The 22,491-nt window shown below is 38.9% G+C and overlaps 1 protein-coding gene across 1 annotated transcript in view; it reads left to right on the top strand.

Moving 5' to 3' along the window:
* The window catches only part of LOC126195031 (DNA mismatch repair protein Msh6), a 321,830-nt gene that overhangs the window by 243,057 nt on the left and 56,282 nt on the right, over window positions 1–22,491 (top strand). Inside the window, exons 21-23 of the mRNA XM_049933475.1 lie at window positions 4,279–4,413; window positions 17,126–17,217; window positions 21,537–21,669. Coding sequence (XP_049789432.1) covers window positions 4,279–4,413; window positions 17,126–17,217; window positions 21,537–21,669 — 360 coding nt within the window. The remainder of the gene's footprint in view (window positions 1–4,278; window positions 4,414–17,125; window positions 17,218–21,536; window positions 21,670–22,491) is intronic.

Genomic DNA, 22,491 nt, shown 5'->3' with positions numbered 1-22,491 from the left:
AGTCTGGGAATATTGTAGGGTTTAACAAGGATGTTACGGAGGTTAGGGGGGCGACGAAAGGAAACTCTGGGTGGTGTGGGGAGAATTTTGTCAAGGGATGATCTCATTTCAGGGGTTGACTTGAGAAAGTGTGTAACTTTTCCTCCACATATGCTGTTTCTGCAAAAATTTCATGAATTATAGTACACTTCCTGAACTTGAATTAAGTCTGTATTGTTACAGACATTGTAAGTGAAGATAAAAAGAAGTTATACACATCCAGAGTGTGAAAAAAATTATAAAAGCAAGAGAAAACCTCATCCAATGAAATAAATGGCATCGCTCCACAATTAAGGGGGCACACATTCGTGTAGTTTGTGGCAAACATTTTAACAAGAGTTTTAATGTAATATTTTGCTAAAGAAACATTCATTCATCAGAGGACAGGTGCAATCAGTATATAAAATGCCCACTGTATAGTGTTACTTCATACTACGAGCAACTTTGACTTTTCTTCGTATTTCATTGTTAATGATATCAAACAATGGAAACTCCAGGTAGAAATATCAACAATGTAAGAGAAGATAGATTGCTACTTACTGTAAAGAAGAAACATCAGGTTGCAGGCAGGCACTATTAAAAGACACTCGCATGTAGCTTTCGGCCACAGCCTTCATCAATAAAGAGAGACTCATACCCACCCACCCCTCATACACACTCAACTGCCAACTCCAGCGTCTCGGCCCGGTATGTTGGAGTTGGCGGTCTCTCTCTCTCTCTCTCTCTCTCTCTCTCTCTCTCTCTCTCTCTCTCTCTCTCTCTCGCACGCGCGCGCGTGTGTGTGTGGGGGGGGGGGGGGGCGTGTGTGTGCACGTGTGTGCTAACAGAGGCTGTCGCAGAAAGCTATATGTGAGTGTCTTCTAATAATGTAAAGATATTTTGGCTTTGAAATAAGGGTGAATATTGCATGGAGAAACTAAGTAATATATACGGTGTTCCTGTCAGTATAGAAGAGGAGGTCTTTAAATATGTCTGCTTGTGAGATGTCTGCTTGTGTCTGTATATGTGTGGATGGATATGTGTGAGTGTGCGAGTGTATACCCGTCCTTTTTTCCCCCTAAGGTAAGTCTTTCCGCTCCCGGGATTGGAATGACTCTCCCTTAAAACCCACATCCTTTCGTCTTTCCCTCTCCTTCCCTCTTTCCTGATGAGGCAACAGTTTGTTGCGAAAGCTTGAATTTTGTGTGTGTGTTTGTGTTTGTTTGTGTGTGTATCGACCTGCCAGCACTTTCGTTCGGTAAGTCACATCATCTTTGTTTTTAGATATATTTTTCCCACGTGGAATGTTTCCCTCTATTATATTGATATCAAATATATGATCAGTCACATAAGTCATCAGAATTTAAACATCATCAAGGCTTGATGAAAGTGTAGAGGAACATCACAGGCTACTGACCTTAGAAACAAACTTCTATTGTGCACAGTAGTAAACTAAATAAGATTCATGTTATGTGCCATGTTAGAGACTATCCATCTTGTGAGCAAAGTAAGATTTGTAAAGAACAACTATACAGTACTTCACGTTGAGAAGTTAGGAGGCAACCAGACGTCGGCACCAGTCAAGAAGTGTGGACTATCAAGATTAACATTAGTGATAAGGCATATATCACTCTGCAACTCTTAACGCCTTAATGGCTAAAATCATCCCTTTGTGAGAAATGAAGACTGTTCTCAGTGTTAAGACAGTAAAATTCTGAAAAAAATATGGCAATGACTGAATTAGTGGAAACAACAGTTATGAACAGCTTATGCTTCTATCCTGCAATGAGGCAAGTTTTTCCCTGTATTTTCATTATTTGATGTAGTTCATACCACCTTGTGTTCTTTGTTTTATGAAGGACTGAAGTGTGGGAAAAAATAGAAACCCCTCACATCTTTTCCAGAACTAACTACACAATTTTGCAATGGAAAATCCAGGATGGAATGTAACAATATTATGAAAACAATATTTGTTACTCACGATATAGCGAAGATGCTGAGACGCGATAGGCACAACAAAAAGACTGTCATAAAGTGAGCTTTTGACCAACAAGGCCTACACACACACACACACACACACACACACACACACACACACACACACACCATGGTGTGTGTGTGTGTGTGTGTGTGTGTGTGTGTGTCACTGATAAAGGGAACAAGCAATGAAATTCCTTTTGTTAATTTGTGCGTTAAAAAGTATGATATTATTGGCTAGCAAAGGACATCATGACATCCCAGGAGTCTGAGTACCTGGAAAACTTATGCTGATGCAACGGAGGCTAAGAAGGATGGAAAAGAAATTATGATTAACTTTGTTTTGTAATAAAGTAAGTTGTTGCTTTGTATTAGAACTGGACTGACAAAATTTGTTTGTGACAAACTAGAACTATTTGATTTTTCTGCATTATGAAACATATTGGAAGTTTTTTAATATAATGAAGCGAATGGGATGTATTTTTAAAGAACAATGTATCAACTGTTTATCTTCATACCGTTATTGTATTTTAATGGGTGAGAATGAACTGGTGGGAAATGGGGGCTTTCAAAATGTGCATTTGCTTTAGAGTGACGATATTTTAAAATGAAGATTCATAATTTATCACCGATACTTACAAACTAGGATAGTTTTTATTACATAATGTTGATAACTGGTCATCTTCTAGAAGACACTTCAGGGACCTAGGAATTGGTTCACTTAATTACAAATGTATAAACTTTCTAAAGTTATTTGTGGTTAATAACAAAGATGAATTATGGATGAACTGTGGAATTCACAACCACAGTATTAGAAACAAAGGTGAGTTATGTATAGGCTATACATTTCTATCTAGGATTCAGAAGTCCACAACATGTCACTAACAGGCATCAGGGAGTAAACTGGAAATCTCCAGTTGTTCAGAAACAATATAAAAGAATAGCTCACTAGCCACCCGTGCTACAATTTATTGCATAAATGATTTGTTTGAAGTATTAGACATAGACAACAACGTAGACTTAAAGGAAGCTTGTTATTCAATAGATAATCAAACACTGTTTCAAATTTTAGAGGAGTTGAGTTTGGATAGAAAATCCAGTGGACTGATTAAACAGACCTTAAGCAATACAACATCCAAGGTAAAGTTCAGAGGAAAGCTTTCAGGGGCCATAAAGATTAAACTCAGAGTCAGATTCTCTGCTTTGCTCTTTAATTGTATTCTTTGTGAGGCGATCAGGAAATGTTGATGAGAAATGAAAGGAGTGGGTAGAATGCAACTAGGGTGCACAGGCAAAGAAATACAGGTAGATTATCTAACATTCACAGACAATATTGTCGGAATTAATAAAAGAGGTGGTTAACCAAACCACACAGCTTCAGAGATGGCGGCTAAAGCAGATCTACAGTTTACTATCGAGAAGACACAGTTTGACAAATATTAAGGTAGCTTCTAGATGGAAGACAATAAGAGGGAAAATTCAGAAGTTGGGGAGATCAAATTGGGCTTACAGAAAAGGGAAGCTCTGGGAGCACAAGTAAAACAAAATGAATCTAGCATACAATCCATGAACATCAACAATAAGGATAATACTTTGATTGATGTAGAATTGAGACATTTCAGAGTATGATACACACTGGAGCATTATGCACAGCTGAAGCTCATTACCGAGTAAGAAAAGGAATACTTCAGAGATTAGAAGTGGTGAAATAAAAGATTATCAGGAGGCATTGAGATCTTGAAGAATAGAAGACTGTCAATTTAGGAGATGAGCAAATCAAGAACTGTATACCAAGATAGAGAGAGAATATCAAACATTATCAGGAAAATCATCATGAACAGAAGAGTAAAGAATGTTGCAAAGTATGATGAGAATGAAAGAATATTGAACAAAGAACAAGATCAGAAGAAACGAAGCTGATGAGAATTAACATGGTGCTCAGAATACCAAAATGAAAAAAAGAAGAAGAAGAATGCCACGAATGCAGATGGGACACCATTTCTCATATGTCGTGTGATAGAGCATAGTGAAAGTGTTAAACGCAGCATTTCTCTCTCTTAATTTAAAAGAATCTGAATTGGAGTATGGTATGAAAAAGTTTTTTCCCTGTCTTTTTCTAATTTAAGCCATTTTGTAGGGTACATAATTCTGCTGTTGGTGGTCTAGCTTGTACAGACATTTATCAATTATTCCTCAATTATACACTGCACATTATGTATTGTATGGGAATATGGAACATTACTCTGTGTACTGTTTGAACACTTGTTCATTTTTCCCCTGCAGGTGACTTATGTTGGAAGCGGCAAAAAGGCTTACCAGTTGGAGGTTCCAGAGCTTGCCTGTAAGAGAGCAACTGATGAATATCAGCTAGTATCCCAAAGGAAAGGCTATAAAAGATATGTTACTGAAGACACACAGGTATTGTAGTTGTTTCATAAGTGTTGCAAAGTCATTGTTGAGGAAATCAAGTGTTGTGATGGTGGTGAGTGACAAGTGAATGGGATAATGGCATCATTAATGTATTAAAATGATGAATAGTAATCCCTTAAATGAGTGTGTGAAGTGTGATGTTCGATGTAAATTTGATATTCTTTACCATAATTTCTTGGACAGTGGAAGCTCCAGGTAGAAAAATCAACAATGTAGCAAAAGACAGTTTGCTGCTTATGAAAAGGAGACACATAAAGTTGCAGACAGGACAGTTAAAATACCCTTGCATAAAGCTTTTGGCCACAGCCTTCATCAATAAAAGACACACACACACACACAAAAGCAAGCACACCTCACGCACGCATGACCGCCAACTCCAGCATCTCATGCCTGAAGGACGTTGAGTTGGCAGTCTCGTGTGTGTGTGTGTGTGTGTGTGTGTGTGTGTGTTTGTGTGTGTGTGTGTGTGTGTGTGCGTGTGTGTATGCGCGTGTGTGCATGTGTACACTTTGTCTATTTTTGACAAAGGCCTTGTTGACCAAAAGCTTGTTGTGTTACTATCTTTTTGTTGTGCCTATCTGCAACTCAGCATCTCTGCTATATGTTGAGTAGCAATTATCCTTTTCATAATACTGTTGTCTCTTTTACTGATGAAGGCCACAGCTGAAAGCTATATGTAAGTGTCTTTAATTGTGCCCATCTGCAACCTGACATATCTTCTTTACAGTAAGTAACAATCTGTCTTTTCCTACATTGTTACCTTAACATGTGATTGCTGTGTGTTTGGACTTCTCTCAAATTTCCTTTCTGGTTGTAATTGCCTTAAACTTCAGAATTTCTGTACCACATTTCTATGAAATGATTTGCAAAATTCCATTTGAGTTAACAGTGTATGTATTCTCTTCACAAATACATACAGTAATTACCTACAACTGTCTTGATACATATACCGAATCATAATGAACAATGAAGATAGTTTTACATTTTTATTTAACTAACTTCCATTATTCATATATCTGTGCAATCTGTATTTATTTACGGTTCTGATACAGTACTGCCTCGAGTGAAGTTTCTGTGATCACTGTCTTGTGTTGTCCCTCAATATGGCTCACCCTGTGCGAAATGAAAATATGCCCGCACAGTATCTGTATCCCTGTAACTTTTTGTTGTATCATTCATCGATATGAAGACCTAGGGACACACCTCACTTCTGTGGAGTGGTATGTGTCACCACATATGCTATGCAAATCTACAGTTGCTATATTAAAAGAATTTTTTTCTTTTACCTGACTATTGTGCAATTGAAATAACTTGCAACATGTGACAGTTTGGCCTAGTAGCTTGGACACAATACCATTGCCCAGGTAACACCGGTGACTGGCCTGTTTACCCTCCCATGGCACTGACCGGTTGTCAGGTGGTGTACACACTGTCAGTAACAGGAGCATATGCTGGTGAGCATCTGTCGCTTCTTTGTTCCTTCATTCTCGTCGTAAAGTGTTGATATATACAGGGTGGTCCATTGATCATGACCGAGCTAAATATCTCACGAAATAAGCATCAACGAAGAAACTACAAAGAATGAAATTTGTCTGGCTTGAAGGGGGAAACCAGATGGCACTATGGTTGGCCCGCTAGATGACACTGCCATAGGTCAAACGGATATCAACTGCATTTTTTAAATAGGAACCCCCATTTTCTATTACATATTTGTGTAGTACGTAAAGAAATGTCAATGTTTTAGTTGGACCACTTTCTTTGCTTTGTGACATATAGTCACAAACATATGGCTCACAATTTTAGATGAACAGTTGGAACCAAGTAGGTTTGAACATTTTATTTCGTTTCTTCCAATGTGATAAATGTACCTTTGTGAACTTATCATTTCTGAGAAAGAATACTGTTACACCATGATTACCTGTAAATACCACATTAATACAATAAAGGCTCAAAATGACATCCATCAACCTCAATGCATTTGGCAGTACGTGTAATGACATTCCTCTCAACAGCTAGTAGTTCGCCTTCCGTAATGTTCGCACATGCATTGACAGTGCGCAAAAGCACGTTGTCAGGCGTTGTCGGTGGATCACGATAGCAAATATCCTTCAACTTTCCTCACAGAAAGAAATCTGGGGACGTCAGATCCGGTGAATGTGCAGGCTTCGACGACCAATCCACCCGTCATGAAATATGCTATTCAATACCGCTTCAACCATACATCCATCATGTTGGAACTACATCACCATTCTGTGATGCAGTGAAACATCTTGTAGTAACATCGGTACAACATTACATAGGTAATCAGCATACATTGCACCATTTACACTGCCATCAATAAAATTGGGGCCAATTATCCTCCCTCCCATAATGCCGCACCATACATTAACCCGCCATGGTCGCTGATGTTCCACTTGTCGCAGCCATCATGGATTTTCCATTGCCCAATAGTGCATATTATGCCGTTTTACGTCACCACTGTTGGTGAATGACGCTTCATCACTAAATAGAACATGTGCAAAAAATCTGTCATCGTCCTTTAATTTCTCTTGTGCCCAGTGGCAAAACTCTACACGACGTTCAAAGTCGTCGCCATGCAATTCCTGGTGCATAGAAATATGGTGCGGGTGCAATCGAAGTTGATGTAGCATTCTCAATACCGACGTTTTTGAGATTCCCGATTCTCACGCAGTTTGTATGCTTCTGATGTGCAGATTAGCCGCGACAGCAGCTAAAACACCTGCTTGGGTATCATTATTTGTTGCAGGTCATGGTTGACGTTTCACATGTGGCTGAACACTTCCTGTTTTCTTAAATAATGTAACTATCCGGCGAACGGTCCGGACACATGGATAATGTCATCCAGGATACCGAGGAGCATACGTAGCACACGCCCGTTGGGCATCTTGATCACAATAGCCATACATACATACTGGCGTCCTCTTGGGTAAAATATTCCGGACGTGAAATAGTCCCCCATTCGGATCTCCGGGTGGGGACAACTCAGTAGGACAGGAGAAAGACAACTGGTGTTCTACAGAATGAGATTTTCACTCTGCAGCGGAGTGTGCGCTGATATGAAACTTCTTGGCAGATTAAAACTGTGTGCCTGACCGAGACTCGAACTCGGGACCTTTGCCTTTCGCGGGCAAGTGCTCTACCATTTGAGCTACCAAAGCACGACTCACGCCCGGTACTCACAGCTTTACTTCTGCCAGTATCTCATCTCCTACCTTCTAAACTTTACAGAAGCTCTCCTGCGAACCTTGCAGAACTAGGACTCCTGAAAGAAAGGATACTGCGGAAACATGGCCTAGTTCTGCAAGGTTCGCAGGAGAGCTTCTGTAAAGTTTGGAAGGTAGGAGACGAGGTACTGGCAGAAGTAAAGCTAGTGAAGGGAGACAAAAATTTAATAGTCATGGGTACCGTATTCACTCGAATCTAAGCCGCACTTTTTTTCCGGTTTTTGTAATCCAAAAAACCGCCTGCGGCTTAGAATCGAGTGCAAAGCAAGCAGGAGTTCTGAAAAATGTTGGTAGGTGCCGCCACAACTAACTTCTGCCGTCGAATATATGTAGCACCACACAGGCATGCTTTGTAGGCACAAAGTTAAATACTGGCACCAAAATCTCTGCGTCAGTAAATAAATTTTAAAAAAAGTGGAAGACTAGCCTTTTTCCTCAGCCCAGAGTTTCGACCATTGCATTTTGGTACATTATCCAACGAAGTAAATACAAATTCTGTATTGTTGATCTTCGAATGTAGCAGCATTTCAATGTACTACGAAAATCCGACTGGCAAGACGGTTTGGGATGTTTGTCAATATGGCCAACTCTACGTTCTGAATTTTTTCCTACCTGTGAGAAGAGATGGTTGCTAATAGGAGCTTTTATGAATTGTGAATCACATGTAGTATTCTCTTCGCCATAAGATTAATACGAATATAAACATTTTGCCATGTATTGTTTCGTGTTTGCTACCATCTCATTTAAATCCTGTCTGCCTAATAAACTACGAAACTAGAGTGAGACAACAGCAAACGCGGAAGAATATACATATCATGTCATGTTTATATTCGTATTATTCTTATGCCTGATAGTGATACAGTCAGAAATGAAGCACGGCAACTGACTAGATTTTTAAATCTAAGATGACTCTAATTTCTGTGCAGAATGTAATGAACTAAAGAGGCGCCTGCAAAGATTTTGGAACGGAGAAAAATTTTCGCTAAAATTTCGTTCAGAACATCATCTATCATACGCAGTCTGTTATTTGGTTCTTGTTGATCATTATCAAAGAAAGCAGTAGTGTAAGTAACAACAAATGTTTCGCTAATGAGACGACTCCTCTCTATTTTTTATTTGTAAGCGGCGGTAGCGCGCACAAAAGCAAGCCAGGTCGTAAACACGCACTATCAGAATGAGACAAACAATGCATGACACAGTGCAGTAATGCATTTTCAGCTTGGAGTGACGTAAACACCTATAACAAAGAGAACGGCACTTATCAGATCAAAGAAAAATAAGCAATCAATTCAAACCAGACGAAGCACGTGAAAAAGGAAGGCTATCCGTATAAATACGGACGGAGCGCGTGACGCGTAGCAATGGCTACCTGGTAAACCGTAACTGCTAAGCTTACGACTCGAACCAAACTACTACAGCTGTATCGTGATTCATTCGACCTAAATTGTGTCTCATATTACAACTAGACGAACTTTGTTTCGGTTTGAAGGTGCGACCTAAAACATTTCTCTCCCCTTGAATTTCGAGTCTCAAATTTCAGGTGCGGCTTAGATTCGGGAAAAATTTTTTTCCTTGATTTCGAGTCTCATTTTTCAGGTGTGGCTTAGATTCGAGTGCGGCTTAGATTCGAGTAAATACGGTAACTGGAATTCGGTAGTAGGAAAAGGAAGAAAAGGAAACATAGTAGGTGAATATGGAATGAGGGTAAGAAACGAAAGAGGAAGCCGCCTGGTAGAATTTTGCACAGAGCATAACTTAATCATAGCTAACACTTGGTTCAAGAATCATGAAAGAAGGTTGTATACATGGAAGAACCCTGGAGATACTAAAAGGTTTCAGATAGATTATATAATGGTAAGACAGAGATTTAAGAACCAGATTTTAAATTGCAAGACATTTCCAGGGGCAGATGTGGACTCTGACCACAATCTATTGGTTATGAACTGTAGATTAAAACTGAAGAAACTCGAAAAAGTGGGAATTTAAGGAGATGGGACCTGGATAAACTGACTAAACCAAAGGTTGGACAGAGTTTCAGGGAGAGCATAAGGGAACAATTGACAAGAATGGTGGAAAGAAATACAGTAGAAGAAGAATGGGTAGCCTTGAGGGATGAAATAGTGAAGGCAGCAGAGGATCTAGTAGGTAAAAAGACGAGGGCTAGTAGAAACCCTTGGGTAACAGAAGAAATATTGAATTTAATTGATGAAAGGAGAAAATATAAAAATGCAGTAAATGAAGTGGGCAAAAAGGAATACAAACGTCTCAAAAATGAGATTGACAGGAAGTGCAAAATGGCTAAGCAGGGATGGCTAGAGGACAAATGTAAGGATGTAGAGGCTTATCTCACTAGGGGTAAGATAGATACTGTCTACAGGAAAATTAAAGAGACCTTTTGAGAAAAGAGAACCACTTGTACGAATATCAAGAGCTCATATGGAAACCCAGTTCTAAGCAAAGAAGGGAAAGCAGAAAGGTGGAAGGAGTAAATAGAGAGTCTATAAGAGACCGATGTACTTGAGACAATATTATGGAAATGGAAGAGGGTGTAGATGAAGATGAAATGGGAGATATGATACTGTGTGAAGAGTTTGACAGGGCACTGAAAGACCTTAATCGAAACAAGGTGCCAGGAGGAGACAACATTCCAATAGAACTACTGACAGCCTTGGGAGAGCCAGTCCTGGCAAAAATCTACCATCTGGTGAGCAAGATGTATGAGACATGCAAGATGCCCTCAGACTTCAAGGAGAATATAATAATTCCAATCCCAAAGAAATCAGGTGTTGACAGATGTGAAAATCACCGAACTATCAGTTTAATAAGTCACAGCTGCAAAATACTAACGCGAATTCTTTACAGACGAATGGAAAAACTGGTAGAAGCCGACCTTGGGGAAGATCAGTTAGGATTCTGTAGAAATGTTGGAACAAGTGAGGCAATACTGACCCTACGACTTATCTTAGAAGAAGAAAGCTTTTGACATTGTTGACTGGAATACTCTCTTTCAAATTCTGAAGGTGGCAGGTGTAAAATACAGGGAGCGAAAGGCTATTTACAATTTGTACAGAAACCAGATGGCAGTTATAAGAGTCGAGGGATATGAAAGGGAAGCAGTGGTTGGGAAAGGAGTGAGACAGGCTTGTAGCCTCTCCCCGATGTTGTTATATCTGTATATTGAGCAAGCAGTAAAGGAAACAAAAGGAAAATTTGGAGTAGGAATTAAAATCGTTGGAGAAGAAATAAAAACTTTGAGGTTCACCGATGACATTGTAATTCTGTCAGAGACAGCAAAGAACTTGGAAGAGCAGTTGAACCGAATGGTCACTATCTTGAAAGGAGGATATAAGATGAACATCAACAAAAGCTAAACGAGGATAAAGGAATGTAGTCGAATTAAGTTGGGTGAGGCTGAGGGAATTAGATTAGGAAATGAGACACTTAAAGTAGTAAAGGAGTTTTGCTATTTGGGGAGGAAAATAGATGATGGTTGAAGTAGAGAGGATATAAAATGTAGACTGGCAATGGCAAGGAAAGCCTTTCTGAAGAAGAGAAATTTGTTAACTTCGAGTATAGATTTAAGCATCAGGAAGTCGTTTCTGAAAGTATTTGTGTGGAGTGTAGCCATGTATGGAAGTGAAACATGGACGATAAATAGTTTGGACAAGAAGAGAATAGAAGCTTTCAAAATGTGGTGCTACATAAGAATACTGAAGATTAGATGAGTAGATCACATAACAAATGAGGAGAATTTGGGAGAAGAGGTGTTTGTGGCACAACTTGACTAGAAGAAGGGATCGGTTGGTAGGTCATGTTCTGGGGCATCAAGTGATCACCAATTTAGTATTGGAGGGCAGCGTGGAGGGTAAAAATCGTAGAGGGAGACCAAGAGATGAATACACTAAGCAGATACAGAAGGATGTAGGTTACAGTAAGTACTGGGAGATGAAGAAGCTTGCACAGGATAGACTAGCATGGAGAGCTGGATCAACCAGGCTCAGGACTGAAGACTACAACAACAGCCATACATCAACACAATATCGATCTTTTCTGCAATTGGTAAACGTTCCATTTTAACACGAGTAAGGTATCACGAAGCAAATACCATCCGCACTGGCGGAATGTTACATGATACCACGTACTTATATGTTTGTGACTATTATACCGCCATCTATCACAAAGCGAAAAAAGTGGTCCAACTAAAATATTCATATTTCTGTAAGTAGTACACGAATGTGTAATAAAAAATGGTTGTTTCTCTTTTAAAAAATGCAGTTGATATCCGTTTGACCTATGGCAGCACCATCTAGCGGGCCAACCATAGCGTCATGTGGTTTCCCCCTTGAAGCTAGACGAGTTTCGTTCTTTGTAGGATGTTCCTGGGAACTAGTGTTGTCGTATTAGTGTCATTCTAGTAGCAGTATGCTACATCTCAAGATGATGTTTGCTGGGGTAGAGGTCCTCTGAGAACACATTAGCCAGCTTCTAAGCCACTGAATCAGGAAGGGAATTCAGACAACTGGAGTGCAAAAGCAGGAAACCAATTTTAGATGTTTTGTGTGAGGTGAGTCTGAACTTTCACTGCACTTAATATTCACAGTTGTGCGGTGCTGTGTATCAGAAGGAGAAAGGAGATAAAGAAGACAAGAGTGATGATGCATCAGCAGGTCATTTTCTCCTCGAAATATTGGACAATAAAAGTAGTAGTACCGGAGAATAACCAAGATAGCTAAGGAGAAACAAGGCACCGATAGGAGAGGAAAGGGTGACAGGGTAATCGTCCTTTGGACTGGCTCAGCTCGAGGCCTCATTCCGTACTGTCTATTGTTGTCTTTTCCCAGAAAGTGAGGCGATTGTGGTGAGAAAAGAAGTGCTGTAGTTTTCATGGCATTGGTTTTCAATTTGCTGCAACAAAAATATTCTCCCAAATTTAACAGTAGTAATGGACAGTGTGCCATACCGCTGTGTTGTGTTAGAGAAACTCCACCAAACCAGTGGAAGAAAGTGGAGATTGATTCCTGCTCAATATTGTTGTTTGTTATTTACTTAACATTGCTTTACTGACAGCTCGTTAGTGGCTGGGCAGTGAAAGTCAGCGTGCAGCCTGAGGTTCATGCTGGTAGGACCGTTCCCCTCAACTTGCTCTGTACGAAACTGTCGAGAGTCAGAAGTTATCTGAATCACACTTCAGGTGGTCATGATCAAACCAGTTAGTCTCCTTATGTTTAGGCTTGGGGGGGGGGGGGGGGGGGGGGCTTCAGAGTGAAAGAGAATATATGGCTGCAGCGGCAGCTGGTTGTCTTCTCACAGTGCAACAGTATCACCTCTAAAGTGTGTAGCAACAATTAAATATTAACCAACACTTTTATTCAACAATAATACTTGATTGCTCTCAGTTTGTTAGCAGTTATTCATATTGCGTGTGTGAGAATCTAAATAAACTGCCACCCATTTGAATTCCTCTTCACAACTATTATCTGTGATTTATACTATCTGACATCTTTCCAAACCAAATACCCTAGGTATAATTACATTGCGAATAATTTGTTTGCTGCTCCTGAAGCTGTGCTCTTGGATGACAAAACTATGAAGTTTTTACAGAATTAGAATATTCTTATGTCGTTTGTAATGTTGGTAGAAATTGCTGCCTGTTAGTGCATTTATGCATATCGACAGTGTGTGTGTGTGTGTGTGTGTGTGTGTGTGTGTAGAGAGAGAGAACTGGGAATGATTATCTTTGTGGCACATGCTCAGATCCCTCTCCCCTCAACATTGATCCTTCCTCTCCAAATTTAAACGTCATCAAATTAGACCTATATTTTTCTGGCATGCTAAGTGTTTTTCATGTACCTACTGTTAGTAACCTGAATGGCATAGCGAGTGACATTAATAACAAGTTGTTGTATTTATCGACAAAAATACTATCCACAGCCACTTGCCATGCTTGAATTATGTGGTAATTACCCTGTGGTACAGTACCCTGTATGTTGAACTGGGACAAAACTGCACCAAGCCAGTTCACTGAGACTGTTCCCAATGTTGCCATGGCTCCAGCTGGATTTGTCAAATAATAGTCTTGTGTTTCCTGACATTTTGTCTCATTGTTCCTTAATCAAAATACAGTGAAACCCCACTTTTGCACTTTTCAAGGGACTTCAAAAATAATTGTGTAAAATGCGGGAAATAACGTTTGAAGCTGTAAAAGTTATGTACAGGATACCCCCTTGCAATTTTGCACTTCATGTATACAGTACAGTGTGCAAGTAATAGGCATCAAAATACTCATTTCAGGGACTTGTTTATTATCTAATAATGGTTTATTATCTACTAAATACCACTGATATAGTGGGAACTGATGATTGGGAAGCAGAAACATTGCACTCAATTTCATACGCAATTATCGATGTTTTTGGAACGCCTGCAGCTGCCGTTCATTATTTAAATAATGAATCACTGCGTCAGTTACATACTTTTTTTCTGCTTAGCACAGTGAATTTCGAGAATCTTTTCTCGATGTTTTGTTCAGCATGAGAATATACGTAATTTGCACTGTATTTAAACCAAAAACATTTGAGCAACGCAAACTGAATGAAGGTGTCAACTAGCACTATAAGCGGCTAAAAGACGAAACACACTAAACACAGTTCAACAGAGGCGTGTCGATGATTACAGCAATCATAAAACTGCACATGCACTGTAGAGACACCTTGCAAATGGTTGTGATTAGTCACGATACCCTTATTCGTATGAACTTAGTTACTCCTATCAGCCACCATGCAGAGTAGAGTTTGGCAGCGGCAGGAGATACAGCATGAATTGTTCCAACTTTTACACATTTACCGGTTTAAATCCGCTAAGTAGAGCACTTTGGTGTCAAGGAACTTAACCCACATAATGTTTGTAAATACTACATGACGGCCAACATCGTGCCAGCATCATTTTACGTCAGTTTTTCTCCACGGACATTTCTTCATAATGGTAAATCACAGGAAAATTATAATTATGTTGTCGCAAAATCGGGTGTGAATTAACATTGTGGACATAGGAAATTTGACGTGAGAGATAAAAAATGTTGTAAACGTTGGGAAAACTTTAATTCCGGGAGTGTAAAAGTGGGGTTATGCTGTAGTTCCAATTACAAACATTTCTCACTTTTTTTAACCACATTTTTATAAATCAATAAGGGTTAGTGATTATAGAGAGAGCAGGTGCAATGAGTGTGAACATGATTTGCAGTATGAAACAAGGAATATGTGCCAGAGGGGAAGTAATGTAACATGGTCACATATACTATGACCATTTGCGAAATTACTATCAAATGGCGGTGGCGGTGGCTGAAGCAGTAGGAGAGGAGGAAATCCAGAAGACATTACTGAAGAAAATATTATTACAGAAAAAAAACTAAGATTAAATGATTTGACACTAAGCAAAACTTACGATGCAGTATTATCACATACTGGGTTAACAGTGCACTGGTACAATTCACAAAAACTTTGCTTGTTTATTCACATCAATCCTAATGAATCCCTGTTGATCTCTTGCTAAAAGAGGTGTTGCTTTATCTTTTTAAGTATGTACATCAGGCATTTTACTGGCAATATCAGGAGTTGATGGAGTGTGGTGGTGGAAGTGAGGTTTGCTTACAAAAAGGTGCTCCATAGTCCCTGTATGCATGATATAACTTCCAAAAGTTTAGAATCACTCATATTGCTTTTTAATATTTTAATTCAAAGCTCAAGTGGAATATTGTATTTCTGTGCTGTACAAAGTATTTTTGAAGTTGAATGTTCAGTATGTATGCACTCATTCTAAGGCTGCATAACACATATAAGACTGTGAAATATATAGTAATTTGATTATACTCTCATTAAAATTACTTTGTGATTGACGTTTCAGTGGGTCGAGTGGTAGAGGCCTGATGTCGGCCAATCTCGGGCTCCGTGTGCTCTCTGTATTGCGTGTTGAGGGGGTACGAGCAGCAGAGCCTTGCCAAGTGGCACGGGATGCAGAGGTCGGCAAGAGGCAGGCTGCCTAGGGAGGGAAAGGGAGAGGAGAATTACTAGACACGCCATGACTTTTCGTGTGCCACTGTTAAAATATTTTTTTACAAACCAGGCAGAACTAGATCTACTGTTCAAGATAGAACTTCGGTTAAGTGCACAAAAATACTGAAAATGACAATGTCAGATTCACAATCTTATCATGCAATCATAAATAAACAGTTTGGTTGAAAACATTTGATTCATTCACATCTTATAGCTTCATATCGTAGCTGGCCCTTAGTGCTCATAGTTAGTATAGTGATTTTAAATTAAGACATGTACAGCAGTTAATTCAGAGAGCATGCATTGAAAAATGTGGTTGCTCAGCACTTTATATTCGGCAGACTTAATTTAAATCATTTGTTAACTGCACATGAAGTGCAGCTCTCATACCGTAATTGATTTTAGGGGCAGAAGGGAAGCCGTGTCTCACCGTAATGTTGAGTAAATGTAATTTATATTATCATGGTAAATCACATGGTAAATCACTGTACACGAACACCACAGTTGAAGTTGTCCACGCACTATGTTGAATTCATTTATATCTTTCAAGTTTCTTCTGCAATTCGTCAGATCAGACACACAGGAATTTAAGTTGGCATTCCGTTTGCAGTATACCGTACATAAACAAAATTAAAATTAATGTATCTGTCTGTGCATTAATGACAGTGAAAAGCACTGGATCAGTTATAGAAAGGTTGTGAGTTCAAATACACATCCAAACTTTCTCTAAAAACTATTTAGTTATTCTTCTCCAAGAAAACTATTTTCTTATTATAATGTGGCCATAAAATTAATGGCTCTTGTGGTTAATATTAATCCTTGTGTCTACGTGCATGAATGTAAATAATTGAAAATTTATATAAATCATTATTACTTGGTTTTAGTAGTTAATCAGTTTAATATAAATTGGAGTGGACATTTGTCTCCACTAAAAGAATACAGAATTGGAATCTCTGAATCATTCTGCAGCTGCTGTTAATATCAAGAGAAAATACATCTAATTTCAGAGTAACATCAACAGTTTTGAAGGTTCGCTAGGCACAAAATTGGCAGGAAGCAGATAAGTGTTATTAACAGGAATTTAATATACATATTTTTGGTGCTAAATTACACGAACTGCATAAAAGTTGAAACTCTAAGAGCAAATATGCTGGTAGACTACGGTAATTCTGGAAAAGGAAGAGAAGAAGCACATTGTTTAAGAGTCAGTTGGGTGCAAACTATTATGGCCGCAGACATAAGACTTGCCATCACTGCCATGTGTCCATCACAAAGTAGTTTAAATCAGTGTGTCTTGTCTGTTTCCTTGCATGTAAATTAATTTTATTTTTAATGATAAGCAAACATAATTTAGAATTCAATAAATTACTTAAAATAATCATTGCTGATACCTCTCTCATATGATTTCAGAGCTTCCTTGCAAAGGCATCAAACTTAGAGGATCTGAGAAAGGAAACAATTAATGGAATAAACAAGAAAATATTCCAGAAATTCAGTTCGAAGTAAGTTGTTAGCAAATAATTTGTTCTTCCCACTTTTAAGATACATCACAGATGAATTGGATTAAAGAGGCTTAGAGAAATGAAAACTGCAGTCCAAAAAGTAAACATACGACAGAATGTAGATAATTACAAGAACTCTGTAACCCTGAATTTAAGGAAATGTATCATACTGCTAGAAAGTGGTGCAATAAACACACGTTACATGGTTTCACATGATGCTGTGTCTATCATGATGTGGAATTGATCAGTAGTGGGACTAGAACAAGTGTTTGAAAATGGGTGTGTGTGGCAGATTTCATAGCAGGAACAATTGCAGTGAGGAACATTGTGATGGTGATTATGGTTGGATAATGTTGAATGGTTCGACAAGAATATCATGGAGGAAAGGTGACAGAAGCAACTATAAATGGTGTGAAAAGGATTTTAGAGAGAAAACCTCATTTCAATCCTCAATTTAACAAAATTCGTAGTTTCGCAATGACATAATGCATGGAGGGATTATAGGCCAGGATATGTTTGGGTAAAAAGTGCTTGTTTCTGAGTGTTTTTCCAAACGGAAGTTGTATTTCTTGGAGGGTGACAGGAGATTGCTCGGGAGATTTGTTTGCGGACAAAATCTGTGCGGTACTTGTGGGAGAGGATAGTACGGAACAGGGTCTCAGTGCAGGTGGTGAAAGATTCAAGTGATGAAGCAGGTAAGATTTCCAAGGATGCCTGGGCTATAGGGAATGGATTGTGTGATGTGGTAGCTGTCAAAGTGAAGGTATTGTCATTTTTAGGTTGCTTTTATATGGACTGAGGTTGCTTCTGAGCATTAGTGAGATGGAGGTCAATGTCAAGAAAGGTGATTGTGTGATAGGAAAAAGTCAAGATAAAATTGGAGTAGAGAAAAGGTTTCAAGCTGTTGAAGAAAATGCTGTTCATCTTGACTATGAATCCAGACCACAGTGATACCATCAATAAATGTGAATTGAGTCAGGGCGTCTTAGGAATGCGTCTTCAGTGCGGCCCATGAAGAGATTGGCGTAGAATGAGGTCAACCTGTTTCTCGTAGTGATCCCCACGAGTTGTTTGTAGGTTAAACACTCAAATGTTTGTAATTTGAGAGGCGAATTGGGAATACAGATAGTTGCTAGTGACATTAATCAGTGAAAAGTTCAGTATGGTGTAACAATAATACGGGAAGGATAGATTGCTACTAACCATATTAGAGGAGGCTTGGAGGTGCAGACAGGCACAACATAAAAGAACAGTGGAAATATTTAATCCTCAAACAGGCATGCCTATGTATAATGTGCGTCATCCACAAATAACATTGCCTTGCACCATTCTTCTGTTGTTTTACAGTTCTGAGCCTGCACCTTTTCCTTAATTATTGGTTCAGCTAGCACAGTGCTGAATACTTCCAAGTGAGTAGCAGTAATATGCAATAATAAACATTTAGCCAGGTGAGAGAGAATTTATGATCCTTGCAAGAAAATTACACAGACTCTTGAGTTACAATCCCACAATGAAGAAATTGTCTTGAGATAATTAGCAGTAGAATAAACGGTTGGCTGGGATATGATGCAACTGCACTGTTTAATGTTTACAGTGGGTCGTTACTGTGGGTAACACTTATAGGTGATAACATAGTGATATAATGAAATTTTATTTTATTATTGTTTAGTTAAATAGGATTTAGCTCATATAATTGAGTTTATTGTATAGTTTATAATTAAACTAAGCGGACTCACTCTTGTAAAAACTGGTGTGCCTGCTTGTGTGTTAAGCTTTCAAACAAGGTTCTTCCTCAGAATTGAAACATTCACACAACTACTACTCCGAAACATGTAGCTACGAAGGAGTACCCAAAAACACCGGAATAACATTGCTGTGGAAAGAGCTTGTGTAGTACGCATTTCTGCCACTAGATGTGTGTAGCACAACTCTTTTGCATTCATCTGAACTGATTGTTTTTGCTAGTGCTGTTTCGTTCTTGTGTTGTTTTTTAAGAAGGCGAGTTTAAATGAACAATGTGCAGCTGTGAAATTTTGTTTTCTGCTCAGTAAAAATGCTACTGAAACTCTTTTAATGCTGAAAACAGCTCAACAAGATGACGATATGGGAAAAACTCAAGTGTTTGCTGGATTTAAAAATGGCGACCTTTCGATTGATGACAAACCTCGTTCTGGACGTCCATCAACTGCCTGAACCGACGAAAATATTGAAAAAACTCCAGAGCTTTGTTCCCCCAGGTCAGACCATCAATCAAACCTTCCATTTGAAAGTTTTAAGAAGATTCCACAACAGTGTTCGTCAATAAAGACTCTATTTTTGGCAGACAGGAGACGGGTTCTTCCACGACAACGCACCTGCACACATAGCCATCTCTGTTAGACAATTTTTAACTAAAAATGGCATGGTTCCAGTGCTCCACGCACCTTACTTGCATGACCTTCCTCTGTGCAACTTTTTTTTTATTTCCATGTATGAAAAGGGGCACAAAAGGGCACCGATTTGACAACATTGAAGAAGTTGAGAGGAAAAAAAAAAAAAACAAGGGAGGAGCTGGCAGCTATTTCTAAAGATGGCTACAAAAAATGTTTCAAACAGTGGAAGCCCTGGTGGTACAAATGTTTGAGTTTTAATGGAGAGTATTTTGACAGGTATAAATTAGTTTTTTAAACAATTTAAAGTGTGTGTGTGGGGGGGGGTTTACCCTTATAATGTCTATGGGTGCTTGTGCGCCAGTGGCGGCGGTGAGGTGCTTGTCGTTGTGAGTACTAGTTCTACTTCTGCAGGAAGATTTTGTTGAAAAGCTTAAGTATGCTTAGTACTCTGTCTTCTTCTTCTTCTCTCTCTCTCTCTTCTTCTTCTTCTTCTTCTTCTTCTTTTTCTTCTCTCTCTCTCTCTCTCTCTCTTCTTCTTCTTCTTCTTTTTCTTCTCTCTCTCTCTCTCTCTCTCTCTCTCTCTTTTTAAATTGTGCCTGTTTGTGACTCGGCACCACCTCTATGTGGAGAGTAGGAATCTTATCCTTTCCATATTATTGATGATAATGTCATTGAGATTCCAGTGAGGTGGTTCAGTAAAAATGATATGAGCTAGGGAAAAACTACCCAAAAGGAACTTAAAAAAATCGTGAATGGAACATTTGTGAATGAAGACATAGACATCATCATCTGTTAGCTGCACTCTCTCTCTCTCTCTCTCTCTCTCTCTCTCTCTCTCTCTCTCCCCCCCCCCCCTCCCTCCCTCACCCTCTCTCTCTCTCTCTCTCTCTCTCTCTCTCTCTCACCCCCTCCTTACACTGTGCAATTGCACAGTAAATCCCATCTCTGCATTTGTAAGTAAAGGTGTTGTATAACTACAATGATTCATAAGTGTGAATGAATTTTTACTGTGATTGACTTTTTTTCACAGGATGTAGGTTTGTGAAGTCTGTGTGTCTGGGTAGAATTACCCACTAACACGGCCCATCAAGCTACTGGAGGGTGGATGAAAAGCGATTGAAGAGTAATCGGTGTAAGGGCAGAAGGGGGAGTAAAGTGAACACTGTGGCACAGGCATGTTGGAGCTGCATATGTCATCAGAGGTCAATCTGTGTCACATATATGGATGTCAGTGCCCTCCTATTCAGTGCACTTTGCCTGTTAAGCATTGGGTAAAGTTGTTTGAGCCTCAAGTGTGTTAGGTTGGAAATATATAGTATATGGTCCCTCCAGATTAGTTTCCAGTCCAGCTGGACACCGAGGTACCTGACTCTCTCAGAGAAATGTATTGGGCATACGTGTAGGGTTATTGGTCTGCAGTTTTGGTATTTATGTTGTTGATTCAGTCTTGTCGACATTTACCGTAACACGCCATCATTCCAGCCAAAGCTCAGCTGTTCTGAGTGTTGTGTCTAATTGTAATTAGATGTTTGATGGTTTCCAGTCTTGTACTAGGATGGTGGTGCCATCCGTTCAGCCACCGTTGTGTTTTGTGTACCTGGAATATCTTTCATGTGTAGATTAACCAAGAGGGGCCCCAGGATGTTGCTTGGAGTACTCCAGCTTGTATACAGTGTCGTTGAATGTCATTGTTGAAGCATCAATTGGGAGGTATGAGTATACGAGGAGTACAAGTCCGTAGGGGAAACTAGCGTTGCAGAGTTTGTGAATGAAGCTGTTTGAAAACTCCAAATGACAACAAAGCAATCACATTTGCCACATAATAAGAAATCAATCAGCCTAGTTAAACAGTTTATTTAAATGTGGTTAATTGTTGTAAGTTTTTTATGTCAGATATTGATTTTTTATTCTAATCTGGACTTACATGGTTTTTTTGTTTTTTTGAAGGACCAACATGTGGATGACTGCTGTGAAATGTCTTGCTGAGCTAGATGTTCTTCTATCATTAGCTGAATATACTCGAAATATTGAAGAGGAAACGTGTATTCCAAGAATTATGAATGTAACTGTTGAGACAAAGGTACTGATTATTATTATTATTATTATTATTATTAGACAGTGTTCACAGCAGTGTTACATGATTATTCAATTTTTTTTTCTTGTTTACTTCTATTTCTCATTCCAAAATCTCTTAATTATTTGACTGTGTTCCTGTTTCCTTTGTTCTGTCCATATTTCCCTATTTTTTTCATTTCTTTTACTTTAAATTTTGTGTTCATAATTTTGTTTATTAATTTGCCTCTTATCTTTTTTAATTTCCTTGTTGATTCCTGCTTGTTTTAGGTCTTCTATTTCTTGGATCCAGTTGGTGTTTTTTTTTTCTTTTTTTTTTTTTTTTTTTTTTTTTTTTTTTTTTTTTTTTTTTTAAATCTGTGGTTGTTAGTTATATTTGTGTGTTCATAATGTTAGTCGATGTTTTCTGGTGTTGTCTGTGTGTTTGTGTAATCCTTTGGTTGGTCTCTTCATCCTCACGTCTTCTCTTCATATTGCTCCATAAATTTTTCTGAGAATTTTTCATTCTATTTTGTCTGTTTCTGTGGTTCCTGAAGCTCCATTTATGGTCGTTACCGACTTGTACAGTGCTTCTGGTAGTACACCTGCATTTTAGTGCCTGGGATTGGTCTGTCAGAATATGTTTCTTTCATTGTAATGCCTTCTCCATGATCTTTGTCAGATTCCCAAGGATATTAACCCCCCTCCCCCCCCCCCTTTTCCATAGTTTATCATCGGTCATTTGCTGCTCTGTGTGCACAAGTGGAGGATGCCACATTTATTTACACTGACGGCTGCAAGACCACCTTTGGTATGAGGAGTGCCTATATTATTGATGACACCCCTACTA

Source organism: Schistocerca nitens, chromosome 7, assembly GCF_023898315.1.
Source record: "Schistocerca nitens isolate TAMUIC-IGC-003100 chromosome 7, iqSchNite1.1, whole genome shotgun sequence".
Taxonomy (NCBI): domain Eukaryota; kingdom Metazoa; phylum Arthropoda; class Insecta; order Orthoptera; family Acrididae; genus Schistocerca; species Schistocerca nitens.
This window is presented reverse-complemented; position numbering and strand designations above follow the sequence as displayed.